The 22,589-nt window shown below is 39.7% G+C and overlaps 1 protein-coding gene across 1 annotated transcript in view; it reads left to right on the forward strand.

The window, feature by feature from the left end:
- The first annotated feature begins 2,630 nt into the window (after positions 1–2,630).
- Positions 2,631–22,589, forward strand: part of HCN1 (hyperpolarization activated cyclic nucleotide gated potassium channel 1) — a 191,903-nt gene continuing 171,944 nt past the window's right edge. Inside the window, exon 1 of the mRNA XM_065739901.1 lies at positions 2,631–3,001. Within this exon, the coding sequence (XP_065595973.1) occupies positions 2,631–3,001 (371 nt within the window). The remainder of the gene's footprint in view (positions 3,002–22,589) is intronic.

Raw genomic sequence — 22,589 nt, forward strand, 5'->3', positions numbered from 1 at the left:
CACTCTGACTTACTCCATTACAAGCCCATTTTCTTCTGTACATGATGTGTACAGCTTATGCTGGGAGAGACCATTCAGGTCAAGGGTTCTGTGCAAAAGACCTCTGAAATAATGAGTGAAGAGATAGGAAAATTGCCTTCTGTTGGAGAGGAAAGGTAAGGCTGCAACATATATAAGTGACTCAAGTGTGGAAACTGTCAGTTCCACAGACACTGATGTGATAAACTGTGTGAGTATGTGGAAAAACACAGCGTGACTTTGCCTTTTAATTCCCTGCCTTTGAGGATTTCTGTCAAATATGACGTGAGCTAATTCTCTTACAAAGGTGAAGAACAATAATAATAATTTCTTACTTTCTAATTATCGTTTGGTGACAGAGATTGGATGAGGGAAGGAGGTGAACGTCATCTGGGGATAAAACAGTAAGAGGTTTTTGTCAGCAGCTGTGCATGAGCCATCAGCAGCTGCGCACACACTCTTCGCTGTTTTAGGATAAAATCATACAGAAAAGTATCACTCCAGATGGGGAAGGCTTGTGTCTGCCAGTCCTCACCCAGTCATGCTGTACATATATTCGTTCTCATGCTGGTCCCTGCCCAGGCTCCAGCCTCCATCCTGATGCATCTCTGCCTGCCATCCTTCTCCGTAAGAACACCACGTTACCGTTACATGGACATCATGCAAACCCTGCATGTTCCAGTGCACTGGGCATTAACAGCATTAGAGATGGAACTGCTGAGAAAACCTCTCACATTTGGCAGTGAAACTCAGCTCCTCAGATTCACCTTATGTGCATTGTTCACATTGCAATGCATGGATTTCCACTTCTCTGTCAAGTTTGTTTTAAATGTCTGTTTGTAAAGGAGGAGCTGGATGACTGCATAGTGACAAACACTACTGAAAACACTGGAGCTGAGCTTAGGACATTTCACTAATTCCCTCAACATATTTTTAAGGTTCAAAATGAAAACCGTGTTGAAGAATTGTGAAAAATAGTTCTATGTCCAACTCAAAGGATCCCCAGCTCTCAGCATTTGTGCTTTCACAGGTACGTATGGGATTATAGGTTCTGTGATACCATCTTCACCATTCTGCAACTAACATTAAATCACTCTTTTAAGGCCAAGTATGTACATATCTCATTTTTCACAGTGGATATGCTCACGTGCTTGTGGCTAGTTGCTTACCACTGGCACACCCAGATGCACATAACACCCTCTCAGATCCTACCTCACCCATAGCTCCACAGATATTCAACACTATCACCAGGGTATACCTGAGGTTTTGGGGTATCTAACCATACTCCTTCCAAATGTCCCCAGGACAATTTGTGTAGTGACATCCAGTGCACCTCCTGTTTTCTTTCAGTATGCTTTTATGGTGTGCAGGAGCTAGAAATGCCTCCTGCTTCCCATCCAGCAGCCTGCTCTCTGCCAGCTGCCTTCTGGAGGCTTCTCACCTATTACTGACACGCTTAAGAATCAGGGAGATGAACTCAGCATGGACTCAACATCCGTATTTACACACAAAGTGTGATTCACCTCTTGGCACATGAGGAAAGCCCTTACTGCACACAGGCCCACCTGCCATGTCATGCTTGGCACTGAGAGGCCTGTGCCCACAAATCCAGGCTTCCTTCAGGCCCTTATCCCTCAGGGCTAGAGCTGCACCCCTGGGCTCACACACGTCCCAGCCCACATGTGACACACACTTGGCTGCCCGCTCTCAACCAGTGCAGAGCAGAGAATCAGAGGTCACAAATGCTGCTGAACCCCAACATGCAGTTTGTGCTTGAAAATGGACGTCACACAAAGCTGTCCTGCTTCCTCCCCCCCCACCTCCCTCGTCTTTCCTCACTGCTGCACCCACAAAACGCATCGCAACACCGAAGGGCAGCCTCTGCCTTCGCTCAGTCTTAGCATCCCAAACGCCCACACTGTCAGCCGACCCCTGCCCCCGGACCCCCGCCAGCCCACGTCCTGGCTGCAGCACCAGCGGCTGCGGGGAGGGGGAGTGCAGCGCTCCCCACATTCACACATCTTCCCTCACAGCTCTTTCCTGCTCTGTGCCCAGAGCGCTCAGCACCCTGACTGCCCGAGATAAAACACAAAGCTACTCGCTTTATTTAATTCCATTTAATTTTGTTTCTGCTTGAAAACCACGTGCCGTCGCCCATCGGGCAGCCTCGCACGCCGATGGGAAACCCCTCGCCACAGCCCCGCCCGCTTCACCGGCGCCGCCCGCCGCCGCCGCCCCGCCCCGCCCCGCCCGCGGGACATCTCTCCGCGACCCGTGGGAGCCTCGAGCCGTCGCCGCTCCTACACGCCCCGCGAGCAAAGCCCGCCCCGCCCGGGCGCCTCAGCCCCTCAAGGACTCCGGGGCGCTCAATGTCAGGCGGGCGGTGCGGCGCGGCCGCCGGCAGGGGGCGGGCGAGGGGAAGCGGTGCCAGTCCTGCGCGGGAGCGCGGCTCAGTGTCGGTGGCGCTGGCCATGCCGGGCAGAGCGGCGGCGCGGAGCTGAGCCCAGCGCGGCCGAGCCGCTGAAGGGCACGGGCGGCGGCGGCGGCGGCGGCGGCGGCTGAGACTGAGGCTGAGGTTTACCCCGCGCTCTCCTTCGGCCGGGGCGCGCAGCATGGAGGGCGGGAAGCGCAGCTCCTCTCCCGGCAGCCGGGACGAGGGCAGCGCAAACGCCTTCCCAGCCAAGCAGGGAGCCCCGGCGGAGAAAACCCAGAGCAGCCCCGGCGGCGGCGCGAAGGAGCACGGCAACTCGGTGTGCTTCAAAGTGGACGGCGGCGGGGCCGAGGAGCCCGTGGTGGGCTTCGAGGATGCAGAGGGACCCCGGCGGCAGTACGGCTTCATGCAGCGGCAGTTCACCTCCATGCTGCAGCCGGGGGTCAACAAATTCTCCCTCCGCATGTTCGGCAGCCAGAAGGCGGTGGAGAAGGAGCAGGAAAGGGTTAAAACTGCGGGGTTCTGGATCATCCACCCCTACAGCGACTTCAGGTGAGTGCGGGGCTCCCGCAGGTGCTCCGGGCACAGCCGCTCCCTCAAACTTCGGCGGGCTTCGGCCCGGCCTCGCCCCGTCCCTCCCTCCGCGCGGAGCAGCCGCACGGCCCAAACTTCACCGTGGGCAGCGTTAGGCAGCGGCGGCGGGGCGGCTCGGGGCACGGCGAGGTTCCCGCCGGCCGGGCTCGGCGCTCTCCAGCGTGCTGCAGCCGGGGCGACGGCACCGCCCTCCGCGGAGGCCGCACCGGGGCCTGCGGGAGCGTCCCGGGACGGCGAGTTAGAGGGTCCGCGGCCACGGAGCTGCCTGCGTGGGTGCGGGAGGGCGTTTGGGAAGGGCTGGAGAGAGAGAACTTGGTCCGGCGCCGCGCGTGAAAGCGTGCGATCGGAGGGGCGCAGGTAAATAGGGCACGAGCTTGGGGAGTCGCTTTCGGAGTGAGTTTGGATGTGTGTGAAATCGGAATGGTCTCACGGAAAGCAGCGCAAATGAATTCCCGGGAAGAAATATTAAAACCATGTCTTAAATACGGGATTATTTCATTTTGCTGTAAATGCCAGCTGGCTGCATGCCTTTGTAAATTTACCGCTCTCTGTGGTATTTGAAGAAGAAACATCAGTGTTGTTAATGGTATTTGAGGACTTGAACTGACTGCTTTCCACATACATAATAAGTGAATCACGTTAGTGACCGTCGTTGAAAAAAGGAAAGCCCATCGTGTTCAATAGTGGCATGGGTCTCCTAAGAAAAGGTGGGCTAAAATAGAACGTGCTCTGGGAGGAAGTGTGGGAGCACAGCTTTCTGTGGGACTGTCAGGGACCTGGGCATTGAGTATTGCTCACAATCCTAGAGCATAGTGGGACTGGCACCTGGCCCCATGCAGTGCCCTGACTATCTGGGGTTCCTGCCTGGAGCTTCTCTCCAGTGCCTGCCTGCCTGCCTGCACCAGCAGCAGAGCCAAGGGTCCTCCGCTGCGTTCTTGCCAGCAGAAGGAAAGCAGCTGGGCACGACTGTGGCATACTTGTGAGGGGCAGGGGCTCTGGTGGCCTGTTGTTTCCCGCCTGTGTGCATCAGTAGCTTGGTTCATGTCAGGGTGACATTAAAATGAATGAGGTTATTTCTGGATGTTGAGACGCTCGTTTTGTTATATGCTCACTGTCCGAGTGGGGTATGCAGTCCAGCAGTGTGTTGAGCAGAATGAGGTTACAGACCATATTTTGCACCCTGCGGCTCTTCAAGATGGTGTATCAGATAGGTGATACTCATGTTTGATTTCATTACACAAATGTCTTCTGATGCTCTCCTGATTGTTCCTATGGGAAGATTTGGAGATCGAAGCATATGTTAACTTTTTGCATATTCTTAAATATGTTAACTGATTGCATATTCTTAAATTAACTGTATTTTTCTGAGGGATTTGTTGTGTTTTTATTGTATTAGAATTAAGGTATTTGTTCTTCTAAAGAAAGTTCTTAAGTTCTTTGCATTTTATTTCCACTCTTAGGTGACATGTCCTCGTCCAGACCCTATTCTTGACTGTTTCATGACTTTTTCAGTAAGAAATTCGAGCTACCTGCATTGTTTCTCCTGAAATTATTGTATTTGTATAATGGTGCTACTCTGTGTGTCAGTATTTATAGAAATGGGCAAAGAAGTTGTGCTCAATAGTAAATGCATCTTCCTAAACAGGAGTAAGGACAGTTCCAGTCAGTGTCCCCTGACTGTGTCTCTGTACCAGAGTAAATGCATCTATAAGGGTGAAGTTCTGATTTGTTACTGTACTTTATAAGAATATAATGCTTATATGTAAAGCATACAAAAAGACAGAGGAGTTTCACTATGTCAGTGATGATAAGACTGAGAGAAATAATTAAATTTTCTATCAAAATAATAAATGGATGACTGTTTCCAGTATCAAAGTGGGAACATTTTAGGGTAGGCTTGCAAATGCAGCTGTGGTTATGATGTGAAAATGAACATCATATTAAATGTGGTCACACTTAGGACAATATTGGATTAACCACATATGGGATAGGAAAACTGTGATGTATGCTCCTGTGGGCTCTCACCTATTTCTGTTTCTTTGTTTTTGAGCGCTTGTATACATTTGCTGCAAGAGTTTGATGCATTTAGGTAGCGATTCACCTAATTCTCTCAGTAAAACTTTGCATGTTTACTGACACTGCACAGAGTGGGGCAGGCAGGATCTCTGTGCCATCATGTGTCCTTTTTTACAGAGAGAGTAGAAGCATGCAGATTGTACAGAAAATCAGAGCTGCACAAGCCAGTCAGTCGCATCCTTGCTGTGTTTGATGTCTACTTTTATTGCTCTTCATTCTGCCTGTGTTTCAGGGAAGAATACGCTCTTCATCGTATATATACCCTAGGAGAATTAAATTCCATAAATACTACATAACATTTCTACATGCGACTGTTCTTTTCCTGGTTGTCTCTTCCCAGTTTTCTGAGGTTAACCTCTGATTTGAAAGCCGTTATGTAAACTGAGCACCTAATGCACACCCACACCAGACAAGGACTTCTGTTTATCTCTTCCCAGCTCAGACTGATGCCACTCTGAGCCTGGACAGCACTTCTGTGCGTGCATTCTGGCATGAATCACAAACGTCAATTTATCAACAGTTGTGTTCCTGCAGACTCGCATGCTTTCCGTGGGATACCAGGTGCTGTCAGCTGTGCCTGCTCACGTGGGTGAGAGCAGCCTCAGGAAGGGTGCTGCAGAAGTGGCCACAAAACAAAGCTCGGAGCCGGGGAAGACCACAGCAACTGGTCCTGCCAGTGCTGTAGGAGCATTGTGCATTTCACAGCAGATTTATTGCAGACCTGGGCTCTGAGTGACACCTGAATGTTACAGGGTTCTGGTGCCATTGAGAGTGTGCATGGCAGATATCCCAGATGAGCGCTAAATGATTAATCATGCAGTGTCATTAGGCACCTTTTGTAAGCTCTTGGAGCGTCTGCATGCATGTGCTTGGTCTGATAGGTCTGAGCCTGCGACACCTCCCTGTCCATGAGCTCACATGGAAACTCGCAGCGTTGTGGAGATCTAGCTTTTATTACTACATCAGCTAGGGCATCTGTAGTGAGCAAGCTAAAAACAAAACAGAGATGCTACCTCCAGACCGTAAGGGAGAGGAACATTTTAATGGGAAGAACTGAGTGGCACTAAGGTGTGCGAGTAAATGCAACGTGCACAAAGGCTCTGTTGGTTACAATTTTTTGTTCAATGTTTGGGAACAGCCTTTGACTGAAAGTGGAGACAACAATTTTAATTGGCTTCAAGCTGAAGTCAGGTCATACTGATAGGGAGCTGTCTGATGGTGGTAGATGAGGAGGCGCAGTGCCGGCAGCACCGGAAGCCTGTTTACTGTATAGATGGGTACAAAGTGTGAAGTCCTCTGAAACAATGCATTAATCTTTTGTTTTTTTCTTTGGGAGAGTCTCTCTGAGTAAATTCTTGTCTTTTCAAGGAGCACAAAACCTTACTGTAATGATAACAGAAAAGTAAATGTAGAGTTAGCTGCAGAACTGGAGCAGAAAATTTCCGAATATAGTGCATAGAAAGGTATAATAAGTGGAAGGAATACTGCTTTTTTTTTTTTTAGCAAAAGATTAAAACATTTCTCTGTACAAGTTTGAACATTCTTATATAGACATTTATAAATCATACAAAGCATTGCTGATATTATCTTGAGACTAAATTTAATGTAAAGTTTTAATGTATTTTAGTCAGAGTGAAAGACCAAATAATATTTACATTTATTTTAGTTACATCCAGAATAATTACTGTCTGATGCTATTATGAAAGAATTCTCTTATCTTGTATGGATTTACTTATCCATGTCATGCACATATACATGAAAAAGTACAAGTCAGAATTGAGATGTGCCTCGGGTTGTGTTTTGTATTTTTAATTAATTATTATACTTCTTTCTATTTTGAACTTAAATTTGCCTTCTTTTTACCTTGTGCACAAATTTTGGACCTGCCTCAAATATCAACCATCACCCTAATGTGGTAGACTTCTACATGTTATGGGTAGCTCGAATACATATTTCTAAAATTATTGCCAGTGTTGATTTCAAACCTGTTCTTCACTGGGACCAATCTTCCCTCTGTGTCATACGTACAACATATTTTAAGAAGCTTAGGGTAAGCACTTTGTCCCTCTCATTTGTCACGTCTGTAATGTCTCAGTTGAAGCTAATGAGCTTTATCTTTTTGTGAGCTGTTACCTACTCAGGTTTATACAGAGCAATTGGGAAGTAATGCTGTATGTGATTAAGACAAAATATGTTACATCATCCTTGTATGTAATTTGTATAGTTATATGAATGTAAGATAAAGTACATAAATCATGTTGGTTTATATTAAATAGATCATTTACAAATTAGTGTGGGCTTTAATGGATACATTATGTCATTGGTTGTGTAGGAGTATGAAATAGCTGTAGCTTTGGATTTTAAATGTAGTCATCTCAGTCTTGTTATGATTAGTGATGATTTTTTTTCCAAAATATTGAGGCTTTTGAGTTATTTGCTTATTACTAATTCTTCTAATTCCTGTACAAACTGAATATATATATTTTTAATTTATTTGGCCTTATGACTGAAGTAGTGTTTGGCTAGGGCTGTCTTTCATGTGTAATTTTCAAGCTAGTGCTTTTATTTGTGTTAAAGGAAAACTTCTAGTTAAACTATCCCTATTACATAAGCATTCACTCTTTGTACATCGCTAAACATAGGGGGACACTGAGTATCAAACAGATCATTAGCAGTGCTTGGCATTTTATTTGCTATATCCCAACAATTTTTGCACTTTACTTCCCTAAATGCCCAAAAGCATAGAATAACAAAATGGTAACATTAATCTAAATAATTCATTTATATTGCCAGGAAATTCTTTCTGACAGTGAGTTATGTACTATAGTTTATAATAGTTCCCCAAGTAAAATGCAGCTCTCACCAAGGTAGGTATTGGCAAGTAAGCAGTACGAAACAAAACAACAAAATGTTCTGCTGGAAAAGCTTTGATGTAGAATATAGGCCAGGAATGAATTTGATTCTTTTTTATCTTCAGTTGCTATTATTTTTAAGATTGAATTATACCTCATCATTAGATGTCACTAACAAATTTGTTATGAAATAGGTGACTAAAACTCGCTACTGGCATTTGTTTTTGCACCAGCTGTGAGCATATGTGAGTGAAAATAGATATGTAGAAGTGTGTGTTGTACCTCTGGGTTCCTTGGGGTCATGTTTTTTTTAGTCTCCTTCGTGATTTTCTTCTAGAACTGCAACAGAAAACCTGCTGAATCCACCTGAGTTGGTGCAACAGCTACTCACTTTCTGCACCTCTAGGGGATGTGGGAATGATTTTGACTTTAGTTGTGCAAGAAAAACAAATAGTTTCATCTAAATTAATTCTATTGCCTGTAATGTAGAATTACAGTGTACTGTTTGAGCTCGCATCCATGGTCATTTCACAATTTTTATATTGTCTATTCTAGTTCTGGAATATCAATACATTCATTTTATTGTCTTTCAACATTTTAATGTTATATACTTGAGAATACAAAATAATGGCTACAGCAGGGAAAGAATTCAGAAAGCTTAACTCAAAAACATAAATTCATTCTCTGTACTTTTCATGTAGGTAGGGATGTTTCAGAGGTCACCAGCCTCTCCTACAAAGAAGTACACAAGTATAGGTTACTTAATTTTGGAATATTTAACGTATTCACAATTTAAGTAGAAATAATTGTGTACGTGGTGACTTCAATATTCATTTAAAAAACAAAACAATATACCAAAATAACCTCACAGCCCACAAACAAAACTGAAACATTCTACAATTCCTGTAGTTAATCTAGAATGCAAGTCTTTGAACTTTGACTGTGCCATGAAATCCCTCATTTTCTCACTGTTATTTTTTTTCTGTTCTGAATGAAGTGAGGAAAAAAAATGTTTGATAAATATGTATATAGAGAACAAGATAATATCAAAATGTAGAACTTACTGCGTCAGCATCATGCCTGGGCTTGTACTCATTCTGTTATTATGTTGACAAGACCACTCATTTTTGCATATCTGATAAATTCATTTTTCACCTCATAAAGATAAGTAATGCTTACAATTACATCATCAGGTTTTCTCTTTCTGTTAGATTTCTTAGGCTTGAGTGTATGGAGGGAGCTGTGAATTAGAGTACTATGTAAACATATGGCATTGTAAATAAAGGTCTGGATCTAGGATTTGCTTCATGGGCTTTAACGATTACAAATATGAGAAAAAAGCATAATTTTTGATAAGTTGCTTAGGCTCTTTATGCTTACATAATCAAGTTAAAATTTGAGTGGCTTCGTTTCTGATTGTTCAGTCTAGGATAGATTTTTCAAAATTTTCAGGATACTCAGAAACAGAGATCTGTGATACAAAAAAAAAAAGTGCGATGAATCTCTGCATCTGCATTTGTCTCTTCCTAGGTACACTGACATTTTAGAATTTAATTAAACCTTGTCAGCTCTTTTGAGCAGCTTGGTTTGAAGACAGTAGATAGCAAAATGCTATTTCTAAAGAAGAGGGAAGAATTGGAAAATTAGTAGGGAAATTTACTTCATTTAGATGTAAATAATCAATGTCCTTTCTCATCTCTGCTTTCTCTCACCAAAATGCTTGAGAGCCGTCTTCTGTGTCAACGTGTGATTTTGGAGAGAGAAGAAACTCTTAACCTACTTTGCAGTGTTTAATTTTTAACCTGACAGTACAGTTCTCGTTAATTGCTTGAAAGTCCTTTAGCTGTCTATTCTCTGATTCTTTCCCAGAGGCATGATTTAATTTTAAAAATCATAGTGTATTTAGCTCTAATTATTGGAGGGCTTGTTCTAGACACATAGTAAGGTATGTTAATGACCAAAAACTGTATCAGCTAGAGTCAATGTCAGTGCTACCTCAAGGACACTGTCATTTAGCTTCCATAAAATCTCTGCTAATATCTTTTAATCTGATGATAGTCAGATTCAGGCAAGCTGTGTGTTATTTTGAAATAATCTTACTACCTTGGTTTGCAGTGCAGCTGGAACAAATCTAGAGTAAACTTGTAATCAGAAAATGTTCATTTGATTACGGAAGAAATGCATGCATTATATGTTATAACAAACAAACAAAAAAGCCCCACAATCTTTCTGTTCCCCAAACCTTTCCATATTCATGTTGGTGAAATTCCTACTATTTGGTTTACAGGGCGTAGTTAGGAATACAGTTCAGTTCTTACTTTATTAGCTTATGTGCTGTTTGTGTTTGTCTTACCTAATGAAGCATATTAACAAACAATTTGCTATGCTATTGGAATTTGGTGTGCTGCTGACATGAAGACATTTTAAATCTCCATAAAAATCATACTTACTGAAAAAATATATTAACATATTTTGTTTTCACCTGGAAAAGCACAGGTAGCTTTACGCTCACAGCCAAAGCAAACTCGAAGTAGAAAGTGATAGTGTAGTCTAGTATTGTCAGGAATAAGTGTCTCTAATTATTTTGAATTTAAGTAGTTACATTAAAATTTTTTAGGCTGCATTTTTTATGTACTATTTTTTTCATCCAGTCCTTAGTTTGAAATCCAGTGAAGCATGTGCTTGTGTTAAACCTTAAGTATGGGAAAAGCTCCACAGAAATAAAACATGACCTCAGTGTTCATGAATTCAGGAATAAAACCCCCAAGTTACATACATACTGCATTTTGGTTACCTCCTGTATTTTTTTTCCTCCTCTCCTCAGGGTAAATACTGAAGCACTGACGTTCTCCTGTTCTGTTGGTATCTTACAGTAACTTCCCAGACTCTTGCTTCTCTTTAGTGGCACAACTTAACTGACAGATTGCGTTGTTCTGAAGTGACTTGAACTTTCAGCGTACGTGAAGATATATCATATGATACTAATGGAAAGTGATTTTTCTGACTTTCTCCAGATCACATTTATGAATACTACAGAGAAACTTTAAGATATGTGCATACCATAAAATCAGTGCAACTTTACCAAGGAGATGGAATGTATGGATGGAAGACCACAGGAATGGAGTTACACATTCATATGAGTGCTGGGAGGTTTTCCATCAGGCTCATCGATGTCTTCTGTCTATCTGTTCATGCAATTTGCAGAATTTATGATTTGTGACATAGGGAAAATGCTCTGAAATCTGTAACAGGCAATGCTATAGATGTACTAGCAGGCTTTTGTCCTTGTGAAATACATCCTAGGCTATAGGGTCCTCGGAGTTGTTGTGTATGTGCTTGTTTGCATTGATTTCTCAGTGAAGATAACACAGCCAAATTTGGCTGTCACTCTGTTTCACCCTCGCTTACTGCCAAGCAAGCTGAATAGGAAAAAAAGAATTTTTTTTTTCCTGATTAGGCATTGGTCTGTAAGACAGAAAAATGGGGTCAAAACATAAGTGGAAAAGTAAGGCAAGCATATCCCTCAGCCTTCAGCATTACTGGCCCTTCTTATTACTCGCCCTACCAAGAGTACGTCAGAGTTGTCCCTTTTTCAGAGCTGGGTGTCCAGTCTTCCTGGAAACTGCAAAGTAGGTGAATGCTAAATGCTTAATTGAATCCTGAAATGCTAAATTCTGCTTTTTTCTGTCTTTTCTTTAAATAATTTCTGGTTGTCTTAACTTTCAGATAGTGAAGTAGGGCTTATAAACAACATAAAATTCTCATTTGAAAGTTTGCAGGAACATAGTGATATTATCTGTGACAAATAATCTCAGTTGTTTTGTTTTTAAGAACATTTTTGCTCTTCCCTCATTCTGTTTCTCATTTTCCTTTCCTCTGTCCCTTCCTGAAGGTACCATGAATTCCTTTATAGAAATTGAAACAATGGAATGATGGTTTACTGTAATTTGTTTGCCATGCAATATAGTTCCTTTTCTTACTGCACCTGAGCTGCTGGGTTCTTGGGCTGACCTCCTCCTGATACTTAAACACAGATCCTTGTAAACAAAGACGTTTTACTTTTTATTTTATTTTATTACTATTATTATTTTTAAAGAAAAATAGTTATATGCATCATTTCCCGTGATTTGACCATGTTGGTAGATTTCTACTGGGAAGGCACCTGGTGCAACTGAGTGTGCTATTAACGTAAACCTAGTAGCAAAATATGTTGCCCAAATTGTCCCTTCAGCCCATCTATTGCCAACTTGGGAATTCTACTGTTGCATACATCTATCACATTGAAGTTATAATTATAGGAACCACGCTTCTGTAATGCAGAGGAAGTGTGATATCAAGAGTAAGCACTGCCAGATGGCAGGCAGTCTAACAGAGCATTGTAAAAGGGTCAAAATTGAGAATGTTTGAAATCCGATGGCTTATTGAGCAATATACATTGCATATATGGGACAGGTGAGAGATAAGTAACCTAATTAAAGTATCCTTGTGACTGAAATTGACTTTTAATTGCATATGTTCTGTCAGTAAATATCTGAAATGCATGTTTTTATTAAGTTACAAATGTTTTCTGAAATTGGAGCAGAATATCAAGTGCACTGATATACTGCTGGGCAGTAGGGTTTTACATATATTTACTGAAGCATTAAATTTATTATGACGACTGATTTCTCTGAAACAGATGAAAAAATCTAAAAACTATTTCAACAGATATGATGTTGAAAAGAGTTAAATCCTGTACTTATTAACTGTATTATTTCATGTAGATGTTACTTAGCTAGGAGTGAACTAAATGCAATATAAACTGAATAGCTAAATCTAATTAAAGGTTCTAAATTTTAGTCCGCTACTTGAAGAAATAAACTTTTAAAACTGTTTAAATTTCATTTGCCTGTCCTTTACACTGAAGATGAAAACTGAAGTTGTTTCTGTTTCCTAACAGGGTGTCTTCCTGCATGCTGTCTTTTGCATGCAGGGTTATTTTCTTTTGGCAAGAGATGATTCCCATTAAGATGGGTCTCTTCAAGACATCTTCAGTATTGTACAATCCACTGGTGTTTCTCAGTAATTTCCAGATGCCCTCTGTCATTCCTGAGGACTATATTGCCTTTTTTTTTTTTAATGTGACCAGAGACATTCTGTCATTTGTAAGCTGCCTTTCACAGTCTACACAGCATTGACCGAATTTCTGTTTTTATGGAATGGTTGGAAGAGTTGCAGTGAACTTCTGCTCCCAGACTTGTTTCCTGCAGCATAGTAGTGTTTAGATCTGGAAGGAGAGCCATCTTCACAAATAGGGATGGAGGTACCGGGCATGTGCATGAAATGGTAGCAGATGTTGCTGCTCTGGTGAAAGGCTTGTTACATTTTTCTTAGACTTAGTAATTCCATTGTGTTACTGAATTGCAGCTAATCTTAGTACTGAATGTATATGCAGATTTTATGCCACTGGCAAAAACAGTGAATGAAATGTGGTATTGAAGTTGGTTCAGTGTTGCCAGTACAAAGTTTTCAGTTTCTGGAGCACTGAAAATGTGAATCTTTCCCCGGGCTCTGAACAGTATGAAGGAATATGTAGTACGTTATATGAAGATATGAGGTAGGGATTAGGAGCCTGACCATTTTTGAATGTGAAAACCTGGGAACCCGGGTATTTTTACTGCCTGGACTCAGAAGCTGAATATCTTTCACAATTGCAGCCTTATTGTAAGTGGCAAGACTGATTTATAAAAAACGTTGCTTGTATGAACTTTCTGAATTAATAATTTGCATATGGTTTGTGTTCCATTCCATTCAGATATCTCTCTCTCTCTAATGTGTGTATATACATATATATATATATATATATATGGATAGATAGATATTTTGATTGTACTGTTTACAGATCAGTATTTTTTCTAAGATTCCGGTGAGAAGCCCTAGCAATAAATTTTCAGCCTTAATTTCTTGTTGCATTCCACCAGTGAATTATTAACATTCATTTTGCTTTTTCTAGGTATTTTGCATCTTTAAGTTAAACTTCTTTGAATAGTTCATAACTCACTGTCCTCCAAAAGTTCTGCAGAAATATTTGGCTAAACTAATTTTCTTTTAATTCTGAGGGGGGAAATTGGATTGTGGTTAAAATCTATTCTTAGGTCTCCAAAGTGAAGCATTTGCATTTGCTGAAAGCCAGAATCTTATTTATAAAATTTAGAAAATTTCATTTTGTATGAAAAGGGATGAAAGATAAAGATGAACATCTGGCATTTTATTTGCCATGGAAAATGGATGCTTTTTTTTTGTTGTGGTATCTAAACAACAGTCATTTTTTCTGCACAGTAGTAAATAACATCCTTGTTATTTCTGCTCTTGTATACAGTTCAGGTCATCCGTCCCTGACCAAAGTTTCTTTTTTAGAGCCACTTATCAGTGACTGATACTAGAGGCAGCTTCACTTGCTGCACTCACTTTCCTTTGTCACCCCTAACCTGGGCAGCGTGCCTGATTGCCAAAGCCAGCCTGTCACTGGGGAGCATGGGGAGCTTTTCCTTTGAACTCCTGAAGGTCAGTAATGGAGTACTTCTGTACCAAGAGAACTGAGAGTCAATTGTGAAAAATGAAATGTGCTTCCAAAATATGAAGCTTGATGGTGGGGAAGTAGATTATTCAATAATTCACTTTCATATATTTTCTGATAAATATTTATAGGTGAAGCATATAACAGAGCCTGTAGTTAAGTTTGAATAAGTTTTCAGATCTTAATATCATTATCAATCTTCTAGTTTTTCAGGCTGAAAGCTGACATGTTTCTCTGCAGCTCAAAGTGATTGTCTTGTTTTATTAAATAATAAAGGCAAGCATGGATGGGAAAACTTTATACAATATACATATTTTTATTATAACATCTTTACTTTTAATGCAAGTGAAGATGTTATGAAGACAGAAACTTTTATATTAATTTATATTGTGGTAATAAATGTGTTCCAGGATTTAAAACTATTTCATATGACTGAAAATAATTAGCAGATACATTTCAACACAAAAATTTAACACAGCTAAGTTTTGGATCTTGAAATGGATCTTGACCACTTCTGCATTATTGTGTATAACTGTGACAAACTGCAGTGAAAAGTCATTCTTAGTTACAGCCACAGTTGGCACATGCTCAGCAGTACTTCTGTTGGCAAATGCATACTGGCAAGAGGAAGGATCTCAGTGCATGTTGAGGCAATCTCTCTGGTGTACCAGGTGTTGCAATTTATTCCTTCTTTCGCAGTCTGAAAAATACCTATTGAACTAGTGTTCATTGAGAGGATGTTGGTTTTCTGGGGGGAGGAAAGAATCTTTTTTTCCTGAAGAAAATTGCAAATAATGCAGTTTGTCAGTAGCATTCAATTGCACCAACAAATGTCTGTAAATCTCCGAGATGCATTTTGCATTCTCAGAAACAGAGTCTGTGTTCCAAAGCTCTGTATTCGGCCATGCTTATTGTAGCTGCTGTGTGAGAAGTTTTCTTAAGGATTGCCTGTGCAGAAGCATGCTGGAGTATTAGAAAGTGAAGTGGCATGAAAAGGAGGCAGAGGTTACACTAGCAAGATCGTGGCTGCTTAGGCCAGTAAATAGAACATCTTTGAGCATCATGTATTCTCTTTCTTGTTTGCTTTTCTGCATTGGGTTTTCCTTTTTTGTTTTAAGCAAGTGAATATCAAGTCTATCTGATCACAGCCCTGTCTAGCAACATAATGAGCTGATTTATTTTGACAGTGCAGGCAGTAAGCTTGTGCTGTCAGAAGGATGGGAAGGATTGGAGCATGCAGAAAGTGAATTGGGAAGTCTTAACAAATGTTAGTTGTGTTTCAGCCATTTAAATTTTAAGGGAGGCAAATGGCTAACAGAGGGATGTGGATGCCAGCTGAATAATGAAACAATTAGGAATTTTTGTATGTGACTGGCATGAGGATGAAAAACCTGCACAGGCTGTTTCTTGTGGTATAGACAGGTGTTTCACTGTATGAAGTGTGAAACTGTTTTGAGAGATCATAGGGATACTTGATACTGAACTTCCTAGCTGAGCGTTTGTCTTCTGCCCTGCACCACCCACACAGGTGGCTCTAATGTGGGTGTATGGAGAGAGGCTTAAGCTGGCTTGTGGAAGGTGCTTCTCTCATCTCTTAAAATACTTTTATCTTCAATTAGTTGATGTTTTAGTGGTATAAATGAATTGGTAAAATGAATTGAGTTTTCAAAATATTGACTGTAACATAATACATTTTTTAGCTCGTTTTTGGTTAAGAGGTGGTGCCCAATCTTGCCTGTAAGTAACATTTCCCAGAGTAATACTGTATTCTGCTAACTGCAAATTCATGTTTGAAGTTACTTGTCAGTTTGTATTACATCTTTTACAGTGATACGCACATTTTTCTACCCGATTATTGGAATTGAATTGTTAGTACATACAGCAAATACCAGAAATATTGGTGTCTTGCATGCACTAAGCTGAAGCTTCTGTTTTTTTTTTTTTTGTTTCTGTTGTCAGTTATTCACCTTAGAACACTAATGTTCACAACTTAGTAGTAAAAGATCAGTGTCCTCACCATTGCTTGTACCTAGAATGTATTGAAAATAACTAAGGAGTGCCTTTCTAATAGTCTCTTCTGATGCTTCTCTAAAAATAAGTAGGGAAAATACAATTTTCTCTGTTAGCAGAAACTTTAAATGTTTAAACATTACACTGATAGCTGGGAGATTGAATTGGTTAAAAAATCTATTAAAGAATCATATTAATTCTTCTTATTCTTCGATAAATCTGTAGGTTGACATATTAATTGTCCTTAAGGCTTTTGCTCATTTCTGCACTTTTCCAAGAATCTCTAAAAACAAACAAAAAAGAATGCTTTGACAATAATTATATAAAGGTTCTCCCAGTTTAAGCCTCTCAACTTCTGCTTCATGTAGAAGCATCTTAAATGTCATGTTTCTCATTGGCAACCTTAACATTTTTGTCACTATAGAATTCCTAATGAATGCAAGTGCTCCAGCATGAGATATGAGATTATTTTACAGCTGAAATATTTTTAGATCTCCATTTCTTTCAGAGTTTTTCTCATGCTTATAAAGTGGCCTTTTCTAATTTGGGGATAGGAATGCTTTTTCTCCCTTCCCCCAGATATCATCTGCTACAGAAAATTGCTGACAGTGTGTGACAATTCGTGATTGATTTAAGGGCCAGCAATGTGAATTCGAAACAGCAGTTGGAGCACTACACAAAATGTTTTTCAATACTGAGAGGCTGTGGTACATCAATTTGAACAGAGGGGATGAATCCAGCGAAGATGCATCACTTGTACTGGAAGGCATGCTAGTACAATTTTGATGAACTGATATATTTATCTTTCGATTGGTGTGCAGATCGTCATAAACAGACTCAGCATTTTCCAGCATCAAACTTTGTCGTCTCTTTGGTCTTTCCACCAGCATTTTTTACTCCATTGGCAGCTGTCTGGGTGGGAGCACCAGCCTGTTCTCTTTCTGATGAGCAGAGCTAATGAAAGGAGGAGCTGTGCAAAGGCAAGGGTGGTGCGGTGTCCAAACTCCATTGGGAGCATGTGCTGCTCTTGCCCAAGGTTAAGTGGAAGTCAGACTTTAATTCTTCCTATTGTAGTTTAATAAGTTTCTCTGGAGAAAAAGTAACTGCAAATAGCAGATATATTCAGGCACTTTGTGTAGGGGATTATTGGCTAAAACCAAAAAGACTCATTATTGAATAATAATGCCATGTTACATAAATTTATCTTGTCCTCTTCATCCTCTTCCCCAGTATGCACTGTGGGTAATGCCACTCACTCCTCTGACTTTATTTCTTCATCTCTTTTAGTGCTGTAAAGTGCTCTGAAACTTTGGACAGAGGCTACTGGATGAGTACTAATAATTACAAATCTTCTGATGAAATGTCCCATACTGCCTAAATAACTATTAGGCAGTTTTGTTATTTACTGAAAATACATGTTAACTCATTGTTATTTACTCAAAATACATGTTATCTCATTTACATTAAAATAATATTAAATTCACTATCTATGGACAGTACTGTGTATCTTCTTTCCTAGTTATGAAGCCCATGGAACACTCAAGCTTTTACCCTAAACAAATGCTGTAACCAAAGCATTTTGAAAGTTGTAGATTGTCGTTCACTGGCTTGACTGGGCTGTGTTCAGGTTCCCTGAGAACTGTGTTCATGTAGTCATCTGCCTTGTGCATATAATCACAATTGAGCAATGAACTGCAAATCTGTGCTGCGCTTTGTTATCCAGTAAAACTCATGGGGGAAAAAAATGTGATTTGTTATTTTTTAGACATAGTGTATAGCTATGTAATAGAGGAGCCAGAATTGCTGAATTTCATTTATCTGTCTTCAAATTCATTTTATCATTTAAAAAACAAAACAAAACAGCATGACACATAGATTGGCTAAGCATATATGGCTGTTTTGAAGTGAAGGATATCAGTACTGGTCTAACATCAAGTGATGCTTTCAGACCACCGGAAATCTTAATTATTATTTATTTTGCTTGCTTTTATCTGAAAGAAAATGAAAATACTGAAATAAAAGATGAGCCAGGTCTAGTACTGCTCATAATTAAAGCTGTGAAACTGAATTTTTGAAACTTCAACCTCATCACACACCAGACTCAGACAGGTAGGGGAAGCTTTTCTTATGCTTCTACAGCTTCCCTATCTCATTCATTCAAAGTTGATTAAGCTTAGTATGTGTTAAGCAAAAAAGAAGTAAAAAATTTTGATTAAATTTTCATATTTATCAGTAATTTCATCCTTAATTCGTAATATTTCTTCAGTTCAATATCAGCACTTGAAGTTTAGGAGTTAGTCCTCTAATCTGCTTCTTTAAAACTGGTAGGAGTAAGGTGTTAAAGGAATTGTGTCAGCTTTGCAGGATTTGACAAAATCCCAAGTGTGACTGAGCTGGGAAGGATCTATCTGGCCTAACCCTTTATCAGACAGGGAGCAGAGTGCACAGGACACTGTCTAAACAGTTTCTGAAGATCTCTTAAGGAGGAGTCTCCGCAGCCTCTTTGAGCAAAAAAGATTCCTCATTTGTGTTTATGTGAAAGAAGCTAACAGTTGTCAGAGTAGAAATAGAGAACAAAGAATATAAATGAAAACAATCATGAAAATAATATTTTATCTTGAAAACAAACAAATAAAACCCAACTTTGGCCTAATTTTGGAAAAATAGAAGATTGATGTAATTTAAATAGTCTTTCATGTGATACATCTAGAGGCCAGAACTTGTAAATCATTGAAGCACTCTGCAGAATAGTTGCAACATGTAAACATCTAATGCTCCTCTGTGGCGGGTGTTGACCAGTATTCCTGGTCAAAATATAAGAAATTTCATATTTTATTTACATTCCACCTTCTGAAAAGAAGCATGGTGAAGTGAACACATCTGCCATCATGAAAAGAACTGGGGGTCCCTGATGAAAACCTTTTCCTCCTCCTACCAACACACTCCAGTGATTCTCTGTATGTTTCACATGTTTTCTAAAGGAATAACATTAATAGAGCTGCAAAGCAATAGCAAGATAGCACGTCCTGTGAGAATCAAATTCTGACATGGCTAATCCCGAGTTTCATAGTTGTTAATGCTGTAATGAAGTTTGATATTGCTGTTATTTCTACTAAGATTTGTTCCATATAGGACATTGATTTCTCTGTTAGGTGAACTGATGATCCATGAAGCAAAAGAAAAGAAGCCGTGTTTGAAGGTGAGAGGAGAACGCTGAGCTCTCACACCTGCTAGCTTATCAGTATATTTAACTAAAGAGGAGGCTGATTTTTTTATGGAAAATTTGTGAAAATTTTCATCAGATTTTGATTTTCTGATGCATCAGATTTGGATTTAAAGATATTCTGTGAACAATTTGAATGTATCTTTCAAAGTCCTTCTACTTAATAATGTATGGGGCTGATGAGTATTTATGGATGAATTACATGAACTTGTTTCTTTTCCTGCTGTATTTAAATAATCAAATTGTTATGATTTTTCTGGAAACTGGAAAGCTGATCTTAAGGAAGGCCCTGAATATTCTGTGGCCTCAAGTCACAACACACAGTGTCTTAGAGATGTTGTTCACTTTGTGATTTGTGACACCTCTGTCAACTTCTGTTAGGTAAATCTGGGCGTAGCACAAGAATAATCATATATCAAAGTAGGCAGATTTATGAACGTTGGGACTATCAATAGGCAGCAGCCTGGAAAAGATAGGAAATGCAAATCTCAGTGACCTCTTAACAGTGTTGTAAATACAGCAAGTTATGCAGCAAATTAACTACTTCAGAGCTGAAGTTTTGTTCTTTAAAACTCAATCTTCTCTGTGTGGAATATATGAAGCAGAAAATAAAGTGCCTGCTAGATTTTGTAGTGCCTTATATTGCTAAGCTTAGTACAGACATTGATAAATTAATACTAAATAGTTCTTTATCACTCCTTGGGCAGTCATATTTTAAACAGACTGTTTGTCCTGTTCTGGATAACTAGTAGCAGTAAATAAACCACCAAAGCTTTAGCATGTTCCGGAAACATAAAAAGCACCTTGTAATCAGTGAATTTGGAAATTATAACAGATAAATTACGAGTGAAAAGATCACTGAAGGAGAGCTAAATTCAAAATAATTTCACTTGGCAATTTTAAAATAACTGTGTGATGCTTTTCTGTATAAAATGTTTCCTTAAAATGAGTAGAAAACTTCTAAAGCTGTCTTTTTATATTGTTCTAACACTTAAAGTTTTTTTTTCATCTAGAGATATTAGAACACTGAGTAGTATTTCAAATGTTTCAGTTTAGTCTCTGTGTTTTCAATTAAAGGTGACTAGCCGTAGCTGTATAGAGCTAGCTTTTCAGGAAGAGTAAGCTAGTAGGATGTTCTGAACCACTGGGCAAGGAAAGTGTTGTATTACTTTCTGCGCACGGATCATCAAGGGCAATACAGGGAATGGCATCTAGTTTTTCTCACCTGAGAGAAAAGTACTGTATAGGGGAGCCAAGGAAGTAGCATATGGAAATGTTTTCCTAAAGGAAAACATATTCAATTCTGAATGAAAAATGAGTCATATAATAATAAGACTTTTTCTAGCTACCTAATCAGATTATACTACATTGTGCACTAAAAATCAGAACACAAAACTGATGCAATCTCATAGAGCTTAGCATTAGATTTTGTTACTGAAGCCCTGACTTGATCATAACTTTTGCTGACATTCATTGTCAGGAGCACTAGTATTTTGCATAATCACAGTGGATAATGATCCGCTAAACTGGATTATTGTAGGATAAAATCAGATGATTCAATATTAGATTTTATTTTGGCCGGGTAGCTGTTTTTTATGTGGCTTTGGTTAGCCTTAGTTATATAACTACATAACACCCTGCTGGCTGGGCTTAAGAGATCTAAAATCCAGGAGTGCTTTGCCTAGGAATGAGCCATACATACATGTACATCTCTTGTGATTAGTTTTTTTGTTATTTCCCATTCATTTTCAGGATTCTGTAGTGACTTCTGTGCCTCAGAAATGCTTTGTGAAACATTTTGGTTGAAAGCTTGTTGAAATTACCTGTCAGCATAGTAATAGTAATATATAAATTTGTTTCCTTCTGTATCATATTTTTAGTTTACTGAAAAGGAATGTAGTACAGCAGTAAGCCTACTATATGAATTAAAGAACTGAGGAAATGTATTTGGAAACTTGTGCCAATGCATACATACTTCTGTATGGCAAGTGCTGTAGGCGCTGAGCACAAATACTTTTATAGCAATTAGTCTTCACATTTGTTGTAAGACTAAAAATGTGTAAGACAGAAATCTCATTGTGGTACATGGAAAATTACTTGTAAAGTCTATTTTATGCAGCTTCTCTGTGTATCAGTTAAAAGAATTTTGTCTCAACTGCTAGCCAAGACTAATCTCTGTGGGTTTACCATGGAATAAAGAATTAGGAATTCTCATGCCAACCAATAATCCTTTGCCATTCTGCCCTTACTGTGCTTCACAGTTGCATTTAATTATTTTGTATTCTTAGATCAGCTGTTTGTGGACCAAGAAATATTTTCTTGTTTAAGCTATAAAGAAAGGAAATTTATAAAAATATTTAGAGAACGTATCTGGAATCTAACAAGAATTGTATGGTGCCTTAGAAAAAAAGCAAACTTGTGATTCTGAAACATTCAATCTCCAGTTAATCTAATATAATTATTGTTAATTGCCATGGACCTTTCCTATGATGGGAAGGTCAGTAGCACGTGAGATGGTTTGTGCTAACATAATGGAAGTCACCTGGAAGGGTGTACTGATTGGTTTGATGGTGGCATGTCCACTACTCAGAACCCATTGCAGCTGATGGCCTGTTCAAGTCCTGAAGAAGCCATTGCCACTTTGCGCTTCTAGAAAGTCCAGTGAGAACATGAGAAACTGATTCAGACTAATTTCTGTGCCTTTCCAGGTCATTTAGCTGAACAGATCATGCTGCCTTTGCTTAATAATGATGTTGAGTGCATATAGTTGTGAAGTATCTCTTAGTGAATAAGACATCAGTGATTTTTACGGGGTTATTCTAGAAACAT

This window comes from Cyrtonyx montezumae, unplaced genomic scaffold (assembly GCF_038088225.1).
Source record: "Cyrtonyx montezumae isolate F1298 unplaced genomic scaffold, pur_monq_1.0 scaffold_25, whole genome shotgun sequence".
Classification (NCBI taxonomy): Eukaryota; Metazoa; Chordata; class Aves; order Galliformes; family Odontophoridae; genus Cyrtonyx; species Cyrtonyx montezumae.